At 40.6% G+C, this 16022-nt stretch overlaps 1 protein-coding gene across 3 annotated transcripts in view; it reads left to right on the top strand.

The window, feature by feature from the left end:
• Nucleotides 1–6517: 6517 nt before the first annotated feature.
• Nucleotides 6518–16022, top strand: part of Nox1 (NADPH oxidase 1) — a 29366-nt gene continuing 19861 nt past the window's right edge. For 2 of the 3 annotated variants that reach the window (XM_029473391.2, XM_029473390.2), the window contains exons 1-2: nt 9453–9497; nt 13393–13488. In XM_029473391.2, the coding sequence (XP_029329251.1) occupies nt 9453–9497; nt 13393–13488 (141 nt within the window). Of the gene's footprint in view, nt 6550–9397; nt 9498–13392; nt 13489–16022 lie in introns of those variants that run through there. The other variant, XM_021153339.3, reaches the window with a different exon arrangement.

The raw sequence follows: 16022 nt of genomic DNA on the forward strand, positions 1-16022 counted from the left end.
AGCTATCATATTCTCTGTTGCTGTTGTTAAATTTATTTATTTGGTTTTATGTGAAGTTGTTAAGTTAGAAAATTAAAAGTCATCCGAATAGAATTGAATACTTTTTAAAGAACAGCCATCCATTGGATGTTTGTTGCCTGGTTTCTCTGAAGGAAATCCCACAGATAGAGTCACCACTAGTCCAATAGCACCCAGAACCTTTTGCATTTTCTCCCTCATACTCTGCCTCAGTTTCCTTTTCTTCTACTTCTGCATTCTTGAAACTATAACCTAAAGTGAAATGCTCACAAATAAATTGTGGTCATGGTCAGGTTTGTGAGAAGCCAACAAGAAGTTTGCACTTAACAGAACAGGATAATCATTTTACATGTTATTCTTTAGATAGTTAGCTAGATAAGTTGTTTTCTTGTGATCAATTTCAGAAATCAATATTTAAGAATTTTACACTTACTCATTTTTTCTCTTATTAAAACAGATTTGTTTCTCATACAATATACCCCGATGATAGTTTCCCTCCCTCTCCTCCTCCCAGGTCCCTCTCACCTCTCCTTTCTTACAGATCCACTCCCTTTCTGTCTTACACAAAAAACAACAGGCTTCTAAGATATAACAACCACACATGACAATGTATAATATAATAAGATAAAGTAAGAACTGTAACACTGAAGTTGGTCATGGCAACCCAACAGGAAGAAAGGAGTTCCAAGAGAAGGCACAAGAGTCAGAGACACACCTGTTCGTTCTCACAGTCAGGAGTCCCATAAAAATACTAAGTTGATAGCTATAATATATACACTGAGGACCTGGTGCCGACTTGTGTAGGCCCTGTGCTTGTAACTTCAGCCTCTGTGAGCCCTTATGAGCCTTGCTCAGTTGACTGAGAGGGCCTTGTTCTCCTGGTAGTCTCCATCCCCTCTGGCTCTTACAAGCTTTCCACCTCCTCTTCCACAGGATTCCCTGAGCCCCAAGGAGAAAGATTTGGTATAGACCTCCCATTTAGATTCACTCTCTCTATAATGTCTGATTATGGGTCTCTATATTTGTTCTCATCTGCTGCCAGAGGAAGCCTCTCTGATGATGACTAAGTCACTGATTTATGAGTATACCAGGATATCATAAGGAGTAATTTTATTATTTTTTAGGTAGGAGAACATCAATGACTTTTATTGATATAGTAGTGGTTGCTTTTTGTTGTATTCACTTTACATCCACTCACTGCCCTCCTCCCAGTCATTTCTTCCCACAATCCTTCTCCACTCCCCCATCCCCTTTACCACTGAGTGGTTAGGGGCCCTCCTGAGTATCCTCCCACTCTGGCATACCAACGCTAGGCTAGGCACATCCTCTCCCACTGAGGCCAGACAAGACAGCCCAGCTAGAAGAACATAACCCATATGCAGGAAACAGCTTTTGGGATAGCCCTCATTCCAGTTGTTTGGGACCCACATGAAGACCAAGCTGTGCATCTGCTATATACACGTGGAGAGGCCTAGGTCCAGCTCATGTATCTTCTTTTTTTTTTTTTTTTTTTTTTTAGATATTTTCTTTATTTCCATTCTAAATGTTATCCCCTTTCCTGGTTACCCCCTCCCAGAAGCCCTCTATCCCATCCTCCCTTCCCCTGCTTCTATGAGGGTGTTCCTCCACCCACCCACTCACTCCCACCTCCCCGCCCTCGGTTTCCCTACACTGGGGCATCTATTGATCCTTCATAGGACCAAGGACCGATCCTCCCACTGATGCATGAGAAGGCCATCCTCTGCTACATATGCAGCTGGAGCCATGTGTACTCCTTTGTTGATTGCTTAGTCCCTGGGAGTTCTGGGGGATCTGGTTGGTTGTTATTGTTGTTCTTCCTATGGGCTTGCAAACCCCTTCAACTCTTTCAGTCCTTTCTGTAACTCCTCTGTTGGGCACCACACACTCAGTCCAATGGTTTAGCCCATGTATCTTAATTAGGGTTTCCATTGCTATGAAGAGACACCATGTCCAAGGTAACTGTTATAAGGACAACATTCAATTGGGACTGGCTTATAGGTTCAGAGGTTCAGTCCATTATTATCAAGGCAGGAGTATAGCAGTGTCCAGGCAGGCATAGCATGGGAGGAGCTGAGAGTTCTACATCTTCATCTGAAGGCTGCTAGCAGAATACTGGCTTCCAGGCAGCTAGCATGAGGGTCTTATAGCCCACATCCACAGTGACACACTTCCTCCAAGCCCATCCTTCCTATAGTGCCACTCCCTGGACCAAGCATACCATCACCCTGTGTATGTTCTTTGGTTGTTGGTTCAGTCTCTGAGATCCCCAAGGTTCCTGGTTAGTTGACTCTGTTGGTCTTCCTGTGGAGTTCCTATCTCCTTCGGGGTCCACAATCCTCCCCCCTCTTCTTCCATAAAAGATCCTAAGTTCCATCAACTGTTTTGCTGTGGGTGTCTACATCTGTCTGAGTCAGCCTAGACTCCTGTTTTCAAGCATAGTAGTGGATCATTAATAGTGTCAGGGATTGGTGCTTGCCCAGGGGATAGGTCTCAAGTTGGGTCAGTAATTTCAGACCCAAAGAAGCTAAACAAGAAGGAAGACACAAGTGAGGATGCTTGCATCTCACTTAGAAGAGGGAATAAAATAGTCTTAGGAGGCAGATGGAGGGAACTGGGTGGGAGAGGAGATGGGAAGGGGAGTGAGGGGGTTCAGGATCCAGCATGAGGAAGTGCATGAGAGATGTCCATAAGGCCATGAGAATGAATGGAAATCTGCAACTGACAGGGGTGGAGAGGTGGAGGGGGAATCTCTAGGAAGAGAAAGAGACCTGGGATAAGGGAGGGACCCAAGAAGCAATGGGGATGATCTTAGCTGTAACTCACAGCATTGGGGACATGGAACCTGAAGAGGCCACTTCCTATTGCCAGGCAGAAACCCCACCCCAGTGGAGTGTTAGGGACACTAACCCACCCACAAAACTTTCAACTCAAAATTTATCCTGGCTACAAGAAATTCAGGGATAAGGGGATGGAGCAGAAGTTATTGATATTTTTTAGACCAGTAGTTCTTGATTTACCTTAGACCTCTGGGCTGGGTGTGGGTTCCTTCTTGTGGAGTGGGCGTTAGATCAAATCAGACATTGGTTGGCTACTACCACACATTTTTGTGCCACCTAGTATATTTTGCCAGCAGGACAGATTGTAAGTGAAAGGTTTTGTGCTAGGGACACGACTGGGATTGCATCCAGGGGAATACACAAAGAGGAGAAAGTCTGCAGGCAGCACTACTGAACTTTCTGGCAGGCATGGCCATCATATTCTTTCAAAGGCTCTTGAAAGGGACCTGTGTGTGTGTCAACACCACCTGTTACATAGCAATTCCTGGAGATGTACAAGAACAGGAAGTTTAGGACAAGTGATGAATGAGACAAATAATCAGAAAAAAAGAACTGTCACGTAGCCTTAGCTGGACAGTGGTGGTGCTCGCTTTTAATCCCAGCAGTCAGGAGACAGAGGCAAGCGAATCTTTGAGTTTGAGGCCAACCTGGTCAACAGAGCCAGTTTTAGGACAGCCAGGGCTAAATAGAAAAGCTTTCTCTTGGAAACAAATGAAATATCAGCAACAACAAAGCAGTTAAGTTATGGAAGGGTTGACAGTATATAAGAATCCACTCACTAACCACTGATGCCGCTGAAGTACTCTGGACGTCTCCAGGAAGCAATTGAGTTCAAATTTAATCAATGTCAATAATCTATAAACCTGGGAAATGCAAACATTAAGATGGCAGATGAAAGAATACAGGGTGGGGGAGACTGTTAGAATATTTGGAGTTGATGGGAGGAAAGCATTTTCTAGTGAATTTGTGGAAATGGGGGACTTTTGGTATAAAAAAAAGTGTGTCTTTCATTGTTTATGGAAGAGCAGTTTCAGTTTAGAGGCATGGCTATTGCAGTTGCATAAGCTGCTATTATTTTCTTGCTAAATGATCTTTCTACAGTAATTCTCCACTCAGATCATTCAGCCATCTTATCTTAGTTCAGGGTCATTGATAGTCAGCTTTATCAACTGACTTAGTAGTACATCAGTGAGAGTGGGGGTCCTTAGACACAAAGGTCCACTTAGCACAGCATAGTACTTTAGGAAATAAATATAAGCGAACACAGTAAAGGCCATGATCACACATTCAAGGTTAGAGGATATTTGAAACATATTTAGTTCACACTCTATCCAGTGCTGATATTTTTACACCAGGGAACTGGCAAGGAATCGTCTGATTTTCATTAGGTATTGCAAGTAAGAATGAACCGCTCCCTTTTTACCTCTTTGAATACTAGAGTTAGAAAATTAGCTTTGTATTAAAACAAAATATGCTATAGTGGAGTCCTCATTCTTAGGTCCTCTCCTTATGTCCACACCCAGGAGTGAATTATACATATACTCCTATCCATGACAAATCTCTTTTCCAAGATGCATTTCCTAAAGTCATTATCTTCTCCTAATACAGTATGTCTCAAATCCTGGTCACCCTCCTACACACAGGCTCCAGCCTCCTCTTTTCAGATGTGGTCTTCGGCTTCTCCAATGTTCTGTGCAACCTCCAACAGTAGGTCATTTTGTGATGAGTCATTAAATCACCAAGCCACTCCAACTTCCCTCTGTGCATGCTTCCTTCCACACGGAATGGACCTGAAGTGGCCATGCATGTATCTGGGATACAGCTACAGTGATATTGCTATTCAGATAGTCAATCTGCGACATATTTATCTTTGGTTTAGGACAATATGAACTATGTGCATTCTTGCACACGTCTGTGTATAATTAACTGATTTCTAGATGCCCTAGTGTAAGAATTATTTCTATAAATACTCTTAACACCTGCTGTTCCAATTTCACTCTGTATTGCATAACACTAACGTGCAGGTGTGTTACCCAGATAATGAAAATGTTACTTTTATGGGTTTTGTGGGGTGGAAGAGATTTTTAGCTTTTAAAAATAAATATAAAGTATGTTTGCGTTGAGCTATATTCTTATAAGTAAAACTTTTATGGCATAAAATTATACATTAACAAAGCTGTTAAAACAAGCAATGGTTTCTTTTAAATTGTCTTTTGTACATAATGTAAAATAAGACAAGAATATGTATCTGGGTATCTATGAAACTCACACCAAAAAAACTACTTAAAAGTCAATTGAATGGATCCCCCTTTGCGATTTTTAAATCAAACAACCAGACATAAATACTCCCTTTGTTCAACATTTTAGTGGGCAGGGAATCTAATTAAATTTATTTGTTAGCAAACCTATGGTAGCAAACCTAAATATAGAAATCCTAGGGGGAAAAAAAAAGAAATCCTATTAGATTTTGGAGATCATGGTTGGAGAGATTGCTCAGTGCTTAAGGGTACTTGTTGCTGCTATATAGGACCAGGTGCTCATATCTATAACTCCAATTCCAGGAAATCTGAAATCATTTTTTTACCTCCATGGGCACCAGGCACAGATGTGGTGCACAGATACACATGCAGGCAAAGTACTTTTATACATAAAATAAAAATAAAATATTTTATATGCAAATTTAGTAGTGCCATTGAATATAACATTCAATATGTAAAAAATCAGGTCTTTATGTAATGGCTGTAATTTAAACATGTATCACCTACACTCCCATGAAAATGCAAAGTACTTAGAAATAAAATTTATGTAAAAATTCAAAATTCCAAGGATAGCCACACTTTTGAACACCAAAGTATGAAAACTTGTCCTATCAGATAAGATTTGCAAAACCATAGCAAATAAGACAATTGCAAGGGAGAACTGAATGGAAAGATCAAGAACAAAGTCACATGCAATAGACATTTGATACATACCATAATTACCACTTCATAGCAGTAAAGAAAGAAAACATTTCTAAAATGATCTTGCAATATTTAGTTTTACACATAGAAACATAATACACCAAACTTTTTCTTTATACAATATGTAAAAATGCAGCAGCGGCAATTAACACATGCTAATAAAAAAAAACTTAAGAATTAGGCCAATCATTGAAGCTAAAGGTGGCCAAATTAAGAACAAAATGCCAGATGTGGGATACCTTCCCTCAAGCTATTGCCTCAAAGACCCCCAAAGCAATACAGGTAGGTTACTGCCATTGATCTTGATTACTTCACCATAATTTGATGGTAAGATTGTTGCTGAAGACAGCACACACTTTTGTCACAGGACACGAAAATATCTAGGGGGTATTGACATGAAATCTTTGTCCTTACTGACTAGCTTTCACAGTACCAGAAAGTGTGATGAAGGCTGCTGGGGTGGGGGATGCGGATGCCGATGATGCTGTCAATAGTCTTATCCAGCTGTGAAGCTAGCAGAGCTACAATAACAACCAGGAAGGCAAGACAATGCACACAGGCCCAATAGTGACAAAATGTTTAATAACTAACTACTTTCTGATTGGATTTAAGGCCTGCTTCCCCTACTTCATTCTGTCAGAAGGAAACACATGCTGTACTGTAAATCTGCCCCAAGAACCCATGGCTGGGGAGCTCAGAGGCTCAAGAGGTGAGCCTTTGCTAAGTGAATATGACATCAAGCTGGTCTCTAAATCTGGGTCTCTAATGTCCAGAGGATTACTGCAGCTCTCAGACCTGTGTAGTGGATGGCAGTTAACACAGAAACTTACAGCTGATCAAAGTCAAAGTACAGAGAGTAAGAAGCCTGTGGAGTGCTCAGCCACAAATGGAACACTGCCATTAACCTTTTTCCTTGAGGCTAAGGAACAGTTGCAGACGGGAGATTGTAAGAGCAAGAAGTCAGAGAGGATGGGGTAGCCACAAGTCTATGGAGCACTCGTTGGACTGATGGGCTATAAAAGAAAGATGGCATGAAGTTTGGATGACAGAGATAGATCTGGGAGGAGTTCAGGGAGGGGGAATAGAGGGTGAATATGATAAAAAAATATCTTGAATCATGTATGAGGGTCTTAAAGAATTAATACAAACATTAATTTTAAAAAAACCAATGAGAGTGCTCAACTAATAAGGGTGACCACTGTCATGCCTGATGACCAGAGCTAAATCCCTAAATCCAATGTGGTAGAATGAGAGAACTCACAATCTCAAACTGTCCTCTGACCTCTATACAAGAATGGTGGCATATGTAACAATAAAAAAAAATCCAAATAGACCCAAAACATAATTGTAACAGGCAAAAACAACGTTTTAGGAGAGAGAGAGAGAGAGAGAGAGAGAGAGAGAGAGAGAGAGAGAGAGAGAGAGAGAGAGAGAGAGAGAGATCCTGACATCTCTGTAATAATGGGTTACTAAAGCAAGTCACGAATTATAAGCCTTTGCTGTACAGGCCTGAGGAGTCCAGATCTCCATTGCCAGCATAAAAGCCAGGGTTCTCTGCAATCTCAGAGCCTGGGGTACTGAGATAGCTGGATCTCTGGGGCTTGGGGCTGACTGGCCATTCACTCCAGCCAAAATACAAGCTTCAAGTCAGTGAGTGAGACTTGTCTCAAAAAATAAAACAAACAAATGAAAAACAAACAAACAACCCAAAACCCAAAAACTGGAGAGTGATAGGAAAACACTTGACATTGACCTCTGGTCTCTTCACATACATGGGCACTCACACTTACACACATGCATTCATCACTCACATTAAAACAACACAAAATTTCAGCTGCAACTACAATAAACGAACTCTAAAAATATATAAGCAAGGGGAAAGAAGTCAGTATGAATATAGATTTTTTTAAAATCCATAAGCTAGAGTAGGTACTTATCAAAAGTTAAAATGCAAATATTAACAGTCAAATTAAATGATGCTGAATTTAATAACCTGAACAGTTCACATGGAGGAAGTGAACTCTCCTGCAAGATCACTGGAGCAGTTACTTATGTGACTGCTTTAGAGTAGATTGGCCATGAAAAGCATTTGCAAATCTCAGGATCCAGGAATTCCACTCCCGGGTGTCAACTTTAAACAAAATGTGGCATCTATGTGGCATTCCATTAATCTCTCATCATTCCTCTGTTATCTGTATAAGGAACAAACGAGTCTATACAATATAGCGGAATTGCCAACATGTGTGACTCTATGAAGAAAAGGTTCAGAGAGCAAAACACAGAAGCAGACCACACACACACACACACACACACACACACACAGAGAGAGAGAGAGAGAGAGAGAGAGAGAGAGAGAGCACTCTGCATTTCTTTCACAAAAATTCAAAATAAGACAAAGAATCAGGATAAAAATAACTGAAGAGTTTATTAGCTCTGTACCTATGGTTATCAAAAAACCTGAAGCAAAGGGAAATATTGACTCAAAGTTCAGGTGGCATGTAGTGAAGGAGAGAAGAGAGACATGATTAAAGAGGAACTTCAAGATACTGCAAACAATTGTTCTATTTTAAACGAGGAAGTCAGAAATTAGATATTAACTCCTTATAATTATTCTGTAATTTACACATATATGCTCTGCATACTCTTGTGTGCATGCTCACCTTCCTACTTTTGAAAGCTCCACCTTTTTAACGAGAATAAAGCATATGTTTCTTATTCGATCTCCCCTTCCAGCCACTGAAGCTCTCCTTAGCACCCATACTATGCTCATCCGTCTCGAAGCATTCTGCAGGGAAACTGGTCTACTGAAATTTCCCAGTTAGCTGAACTACAGTCTAGATAGACAGTGCTGCTATGTAGTGTTTGGTTCCAAAAAATCTTCCTTGCTCTGGGGATGTAACTCAATTTCCTGGAGTACCAGGCTAACGTGGAAGAAGTTCTGTTTTGGTTTCTGTTTGTTTGTTTGTTTTTGCCCTAGTATTGTATAAAGTTGGCATGGGGATGCACTCCTGTAACCCCAGGAAGTAAGAAAATCGGAAGCCTAAAGTCATCCTCAGCTACATAGCCTGATTATGGCCAGCTTGGCTACATGAGACCTTGTTTCACAATAAATTAATTTTTTAAAAAAAAATTAAAAATTTAAAAAATAGAAAGTTCCTTAAAACAAATGCTTTCCTTTCTACTTTTCTTGTAGTTGATCTGTGTATAATCTCAGCCTAATTATGTTTCTCAGTGTAATTATGTATCTCATGAAAATCTTAAATTAACTTCTTATCAAGGAGAGCAGTGCTTTATGGAATCCCGTTGTTAAGATTATCAGAGAGACTATTTTGACATGAGAAGACTAATATTTCCTGTAGGGGCGAAAACCCTCAGCAGGGAAAACCCCTGTGGTTGTCAGAGGCAGGGCTTGTCTACCTAAGCTGATAAAACAGTTCCGTTTAGACGAGGAAGGCAGAATCTACTTATTCATTTTTTTGGGAAGCTTTCCGAGTAGGTGTGCATTTGGGTGTCATAAAGACTCATATACCTTGAGCTAGTCAGAAGTTTCTCTCCCGAAAGACCTCTCCAGAGAATCCAGATTGCTCCTAGGGAGGCTCCAAACCTCCATTTGACAATGGGAAACTGGCTGGTTAACCACTGGCTCTCAGTTTTGTTTCTGGTAAGTGGTATTTCATTTCCTATGAATTAGGGATGTTAGCCGAGTAAGGAGACATCATGTTTGTAAATATTTGTGAAGTTATTCAAAAGAGAAAGTGTCTGTAGCAATTCTTTGCTTTATTAAAACCAGTTAACAAGTAGAAAAAGCCAACTCTAGGCCAGACGAGAAAACAAAGCCAAATGATTTGCAGTTGTTGAGGTTGCCAAATAATGGAGGACTTGGAGTTGAAATCTGTTTTCACTTTTTTCTCTTTTCTCTTCTGTCCTATTTCCAAACTATTGACATGGAGCCTTCATTTCTATCTTCCCTATAATGTTGACATCAAGATTTCATAAAATTAGCCGGGCGGTGGTGGCACACATCTTTAATCCCAGCAGAGGCAGGTGGATTTCTGAGTTTGAGGCCAGCCGAGTCTACAAAGTGAGTTCCAGGACAGCCAGGGCTACACAGAGAAACCCTATCTCAAAACAACAACAACAACAACAACAACAACAACAACAACTACAACAACAACAACAACAAAAGATTTCATAAAATAATTGACTGGTTGAGATGAAAGTGATCTTTGAGATAATCTTGATCCAGCAATGCTCAATAGAAATAGACTGTGAGGCACTTGTGGGATTTCTAAATTATCTCATACTTGTGCTGAAAAGGATAAAAGAAACAGATGAGATTTGAGCAGTGTAATTCATGGACATTCTTTCCACATGTAATTGACATATACAATATCAATTTCTACTGTTTGATTACTTCTCATCTTCAGAAGACTGTGTATTTCAGACACACAGCACATCAGAATTAGCCACATTTAAAGGGTTTCATAAGAGCATGCTGATAGCTAGCTACTGCACTACACAGAACAGATATAAAACAATCTCCAAGGTTTTATGAAGGAAATCAATCCAGATGTCACACTGTGAATTGACAAACTATGACTCTGACTCAAACCCATTTCACTGATATTCAGGCCAGAGCTTGTTCACCATTCCATTTACATGGAATCCCCCCCACCTCTCCACACACACACACACACACACACACACACACACACACACACACCATCTCTTTTCTTAACCGTTCTTCCTACATTTGTAAGTCACACCTAAGTGTGAGGTTCCCATGTCCTTCCTCACTCTCTTAGAATTTTATTTCTCTCCTGGGGGTTTTGCCTGCCTGCCTGCCTTCTTTCCCTTTTCTTCCTTCCTTCCTTCCTTCCTTCCTTCCTTCCTTCCTTCCTTCCTTCCTTCCTTCCTTCCTTCCTTCCTTCCTTCCTTTCTTTCTTTCTTTCTTTCTCTTTCTTTCTTTCTTTCTTTCTTTCTTTCTTTCTTTCTTTCTTTCTTTCTTTCTTTCTTTCTTTCTTTCGGTATCACTTTTCTTGAGTCCTATAAGACTTTTCAGGTGCCACAGGTAGAAAGAATGCACTGCCCGTAGAAGGATTTTATTTAATATTTAATGAAAAAGCAAGAGCTTGTTTTAATCATGCTATCCCATGATTTATATTTTTAATACTCGGTGCCCCGTGTTTAGTTCCTTCCGCACTATAACAGAGAGATCATTAGCTCAGGAGACAGGAACCTTGCAAGTACATTCAGTTTTGCTCCTGGGTGACCTCGACCAAATATTTATTCTGTCCAGACTTCAGGTCCCACATGGTATGGGTGTGATAGATCAACTGGTGGAGGAATGGGCGATTCATTAACTAAACCGATTAGCTTCAGAACAAGGCTGCATGTTGCTCTAAAAGCCATTGCATCCCCTCCCCTGCATTCATTTTTGGCTGCAGAGATTCATCACTTACAGGGATGAGTTCTATTTAACTCTCTGGCTTCTAGTTTCCACCCTTTCTTCTGCAGCTCTGCTGGCAGGCTCAAGTTCTTACTATTTCTGGAATGAACTCCAATGTACTATTTTTAAATAATGAATAAATGACTCAAAAATATTTTTACTCTTCTTTCTTTCCAGGTCTTGCACTTCACCTTCTTTTCCACCCACAGTGGCTCCTAGATGTTGCTATGTTTCACTTATCTTGTCTATAGGTGGTCATGGACCAATGCAGGATTTTGTGTTCCTGAGTCCATTTCACAACCAGAAAGATTCTGATCCCCCCAAATGGGTTTTTCTGTTCAACAAATCCACTCCCCATCCATTTGATTTGTTAGAAAATTTCACACAAGAATACTATATGTACATCATTCCCCTTTCTTCCCTCCAACTCCTCCCATACACCTCCCACTCCAAATATCTGTGCCTTTCAATGTTCCCTTTTCACTATCTCTAAAATACATCAACTCTGAAAAAGGATTCTGGACAAAGGAGGCAGGAAGGAGTTGATTTAATGTGGCTCCTCTTGTCCCAGGTACTTGAGAGGTTGCACTGGAAGGATAGTCTAAGCTTAGGAGTTCAAGACAAGCTTGGGCAAAACCAGCTGAAATGAGACCGCCATCTCTCTCACACACAAGAGAACAGAAAGAAAGGAGGAGGGATGGAAGGACAAAAGACAAAAAGAAGGAGAGAAGGGAGATAGGAAGGGAGGGAGGGAGTGAAGAAGAAGAAGAAGAAGAAGAAGAAGAAGAAGAAGAAGAAGAAGAAGAAGAAGCTATTATGTCAATAATGGAATTTCAGCTCTAAAATTAGCATTTATTGAGTTCCTACTATACACAAAGCACAGTATTACTCACTTCACGTGCATTAGTTCTTACAAGCCCTACAACTGCCATAAGGTAGATATCTCAATTTACAGGTGAAAAAATGGATCCAATAAATTTAGATGTCTAAGGTTACAGAGCTACTAAATGGTGGCACCAGAATTTGAGCCTCAGGTGTTTGACTCCAATGTTACACTTAAAACCACCTTACTCTACTGCTACAGGTCTGTGAGTGGTCTGTAGCTAGGCCATATGAATGGACCATGTCCCAGGCTACAGCCCTTAACCTGTGGATGAAATTATTCTTAGGGATTTGGGGTAACATTTGGGATTTGGGATGTATCAAAAGGCATATCCCTGCAGACTAGCACCTCCAAACATGAGGTAGGGCTCAGTTGGTTTATCTCCATGGTAACACATAATGGGTTCCAAATTGTCCTCTTAGCCGATGTGCAGAGGTTTGGACAGATACACACAGTCTTGGCAGCTCAAACAAGTCCAAAACAATAGGTTAATTTGCAAAAAAAAAAAAAAAGTCTCACAACCTCTAAGCAGAAAAATATATGTCAGGGTATAATTAAAGAGGCAGGCCTATCTGGAAATGCTTCAGCCATTTTTCTTTCCAGTGGGCATTGTTTTAAAGATGCTAAGTTTATTTTTGGTTTCTGCAGAAATTCACATGGTTACTTAGTGCCATCTCTTAGGTGCAGTTGTTTGAAAGCTTCAGTCTGTCCGGGAACTGGCAAATGTTTCCAAAGAAAGCCAGCTGTGTATGTTAGGCCTTTGCAAGCTCTTTGGTCTCTGTTCTAGCTACTCAGCTTCACCATAGCAAGATGAAAAACATCCCTAAACATCGTGGACCAGAGCAGACATCCCACTCCCACTTTACATATAGTCAACAACAATTGAGGTCCATATCATTTTTATGTCACTATGCGTTATTCTCTTGATGCTTTCAATCAGTGGAAGGGAAACAAAATATGCAGCTACTGAGGTTTCAGGACATGTAAATCTGGTGATGAGCCAGATGCCAGCCATAGGCCTTAACTTGCTGATCCTATTCACCAGCATCTAATGCATGGCTCAGATTGTTCACTCTGAAAACAGGTTAGATACTGGCAGGACTCTAGTAATTTAAAATGAAAATAGACGAACAGAAAGTGTTCAAGATGCGCGTATCATTTCCTATCTCTTTCGTACACCTTTCCCAATTCCTCCTGCATTCCCTTTGCTTCTTCTTCTTCTAGGTTTCTTGGTTGGGGCTGAACATTTTTCTGTTTGTGTATGCCTTCCTGAATTATGAGAAGTCTGACAAGTACTATTACACGAGAGAAATTCTTGGGGTGAGTATTGTGCTATGATGTGGAGAAGTTCTGTGCTGTTTTGTTTTTGTTTTTGTTTTTGCTGTTTTATTATTATGTTTTTCTTCTTTTTAAGATGTAGTCTTACAAGGTGGCCCAAGATGGCCTAGCTCTGGCAATCCTCATGCGTCTGCCTCTCAAACAGCTGAGATTATAGGCATGGGCTACCAGGCCTAGCTCCTGTTTTCTTTTGTTGCTGATGGTGTTTGTTCCAATCTTCCATTTCTGCTTCTTCCTGACCCACTGCTTGAATTGCTTCAAGGCTCGGCTTACCAGAGGGGGGGATACAGGATGCTCATTGAAATTTGAATTTCAGATGAACAATGAATCATATTTGATAGATATACACTCCAATTATATACAGAAGTATACAAAAATATTCATGTTCTTATATTCATGTAAAGGGTTTTTAAATTTTTTTTTCTTTTGAGGCAGAGTCTCATCTGCCTCTTGGCCTCCAGAAAGCTGGAATTAGAGGTGTGTAACATTACCATGCCTGGCTTCATATGAAGTTCTAATTTAAGTGAACAGGCAGTCTTTTTACCTGCTACATCTGACAATGGGTACATTCCACAGGCCCAACAAGAACAAGAACTAAGCGAAACTCATAGTGATTCACAGCTGGTTTTCTAAAGCTCAGGTGACTGATCCCACAGGGTGCCAGATGGCTAACTAGACAGAGCTCCTGCCTCAGTTTCCACTTTGGCCAGAACAATTGTCTCCTGTCAAATGGTCTCCTGCTTATGATTTTAAGGAAGAGTTTGCTGTGGTGTAGATATAAATGATAGAACACTTGCCTGGTATACTCAAGTTCTGGGTTCAATTCCCAGCAATGCAAAATAAGGTTTTGAAAACAGTAAGGAATAAATAGACAAAAAAGAGAAAGAAAGAAAATAGAGGATTAAAAAGGAAATCTTGGTTTGGGCTTACGAGATACATTGGCAAGTAAAGGAAATTTACTAAGCCTGATTACCTAAGTTCAATAGCTTGCACTCACATGTAGAAGAACTGACTCCTGCAAGTTTGTCCCCCGATTTTTACACACACAAACACACATACACACATACACCCCCCCCCCCCACACACACACCCCACTCTTTTCTTGCATCATTAAATTCTTGGATCAATCCTTTCACTGTAATGTGAAGCATTGTGCTGGTTTGTATATGCTTGGCCCAGAGAGTGGCACTATTAAAAGGTGTGGTCTTGTTGGAGTAGGTTGTGTCACTGTGGGCATGGGCTTTAAGACCCTGATCCTAGCTGCCTGGAAGTCAGTATTCTGCTATCAGTCTTCAGATGAAGATGTGGAACTCTCAGCTCCTCCTGCACCATGTCTGTCTGAATCCTGCCATGTTTCCACCTTGATGATAATGGACTGAACCTCTAAACCTGTAAGCCAGCCCCAATTAAATGTTGTCCTTAGAAGAGTTGCCTTGGTCATGGTGTCTGTTCACAGCTGCAAAACCTTAACCAAGATAGGCATCTAACTCATAGCAGTGTTGTGGGGCTTACAAGAACTAATGCATGTGAAGTAATACAATGCTTTGTATAGTACAAGCTTGTTGCATGCAAACTACAGAAGTGAAGTTCCAAACGAACTTGTTCATCTTTTGTTGTTGCTGTTGTTTGTTAGAGTCTTCCACCTCTTTTGCAAGCAGTAATCAACCGGACACAGTTTCTGGTTTAGGGAATGGGAGCCCACATCCACTTCTCCTAGCGCTTGAGCCTAGTCTGATGCAGCCCCGTACAGACAACTAAATGTAATTAAAAATTAAAAGAAAATGTAGAAAGCACAGCTGTGGTTTACTGCCTTCCTGTGAGATAGAGGGATACCTAGGATGAAAGGGAGGGTGGACGCTGCTGTAGAATTCAAGACCTCTAGAAAAGTTGGGTTATCGCAGGGTAAGAACAGAAATGAGAAGGCTGGAAAGGTGGTAGGTCAAGTACAGGAAAATGAGGGCAGAGTTAGCTGACCACACATGTGTGGAGGTGGCTGGCAGGAAACCTGGAAGTGAGGCAGTTTCTTTCCAGAGTGGAGCACCTACCTGAGCATGACCTGCTGAGGACAGCTTGCTTTTCACTTCCCTGTAGCATGGAGTAAGAGGTAGGGGATTTGTTACAACACTTTTGTCTTGATGGAGCTTTAGTTCAGTAGCCTTCCACAAAGACTCACACTGTGGTCATATTGAAAGGCAGCTCTCCTTAAAAAAAAAAAAGAATCTTTTTGTTGTTATAATCAAAGGACACATGTTGGGATAGCAATGAATTCGAATGTTCTGGTTACTGCATATTTCACCCTGCTGTTTCCTACATGAAAAGTAGAAACTAAAGTGCCAAAGGAAGTGTTAATCTGTCTTAAGATAGCCTTGTATTAATAGAATGATGCAATAAATATGACTAGTTATTAAGAACATTCTTCATGACCAAAAAGTCAGCTGCAGAGATATGAATCATACCGATATCCTGTGGCTGTTTTGATTTTTAAAGCCCTATTTAAAAATGAATTATAGACATAG

The sequence above is a fragment of the Mus caroli genome, unplaced genomic scaffold, assembly GCF_978045245.1.
Source record: "Mus caroli unplaced genomic scaffold, Mus_caroli_1 scaffold_5, whole genome shotgun sequence".
Taxonomy (NCBI): Eukaryota; Metazoa; Chordata; class Mammalia; order Rodentia; family Muridae; genus Mus; species Mus caroli.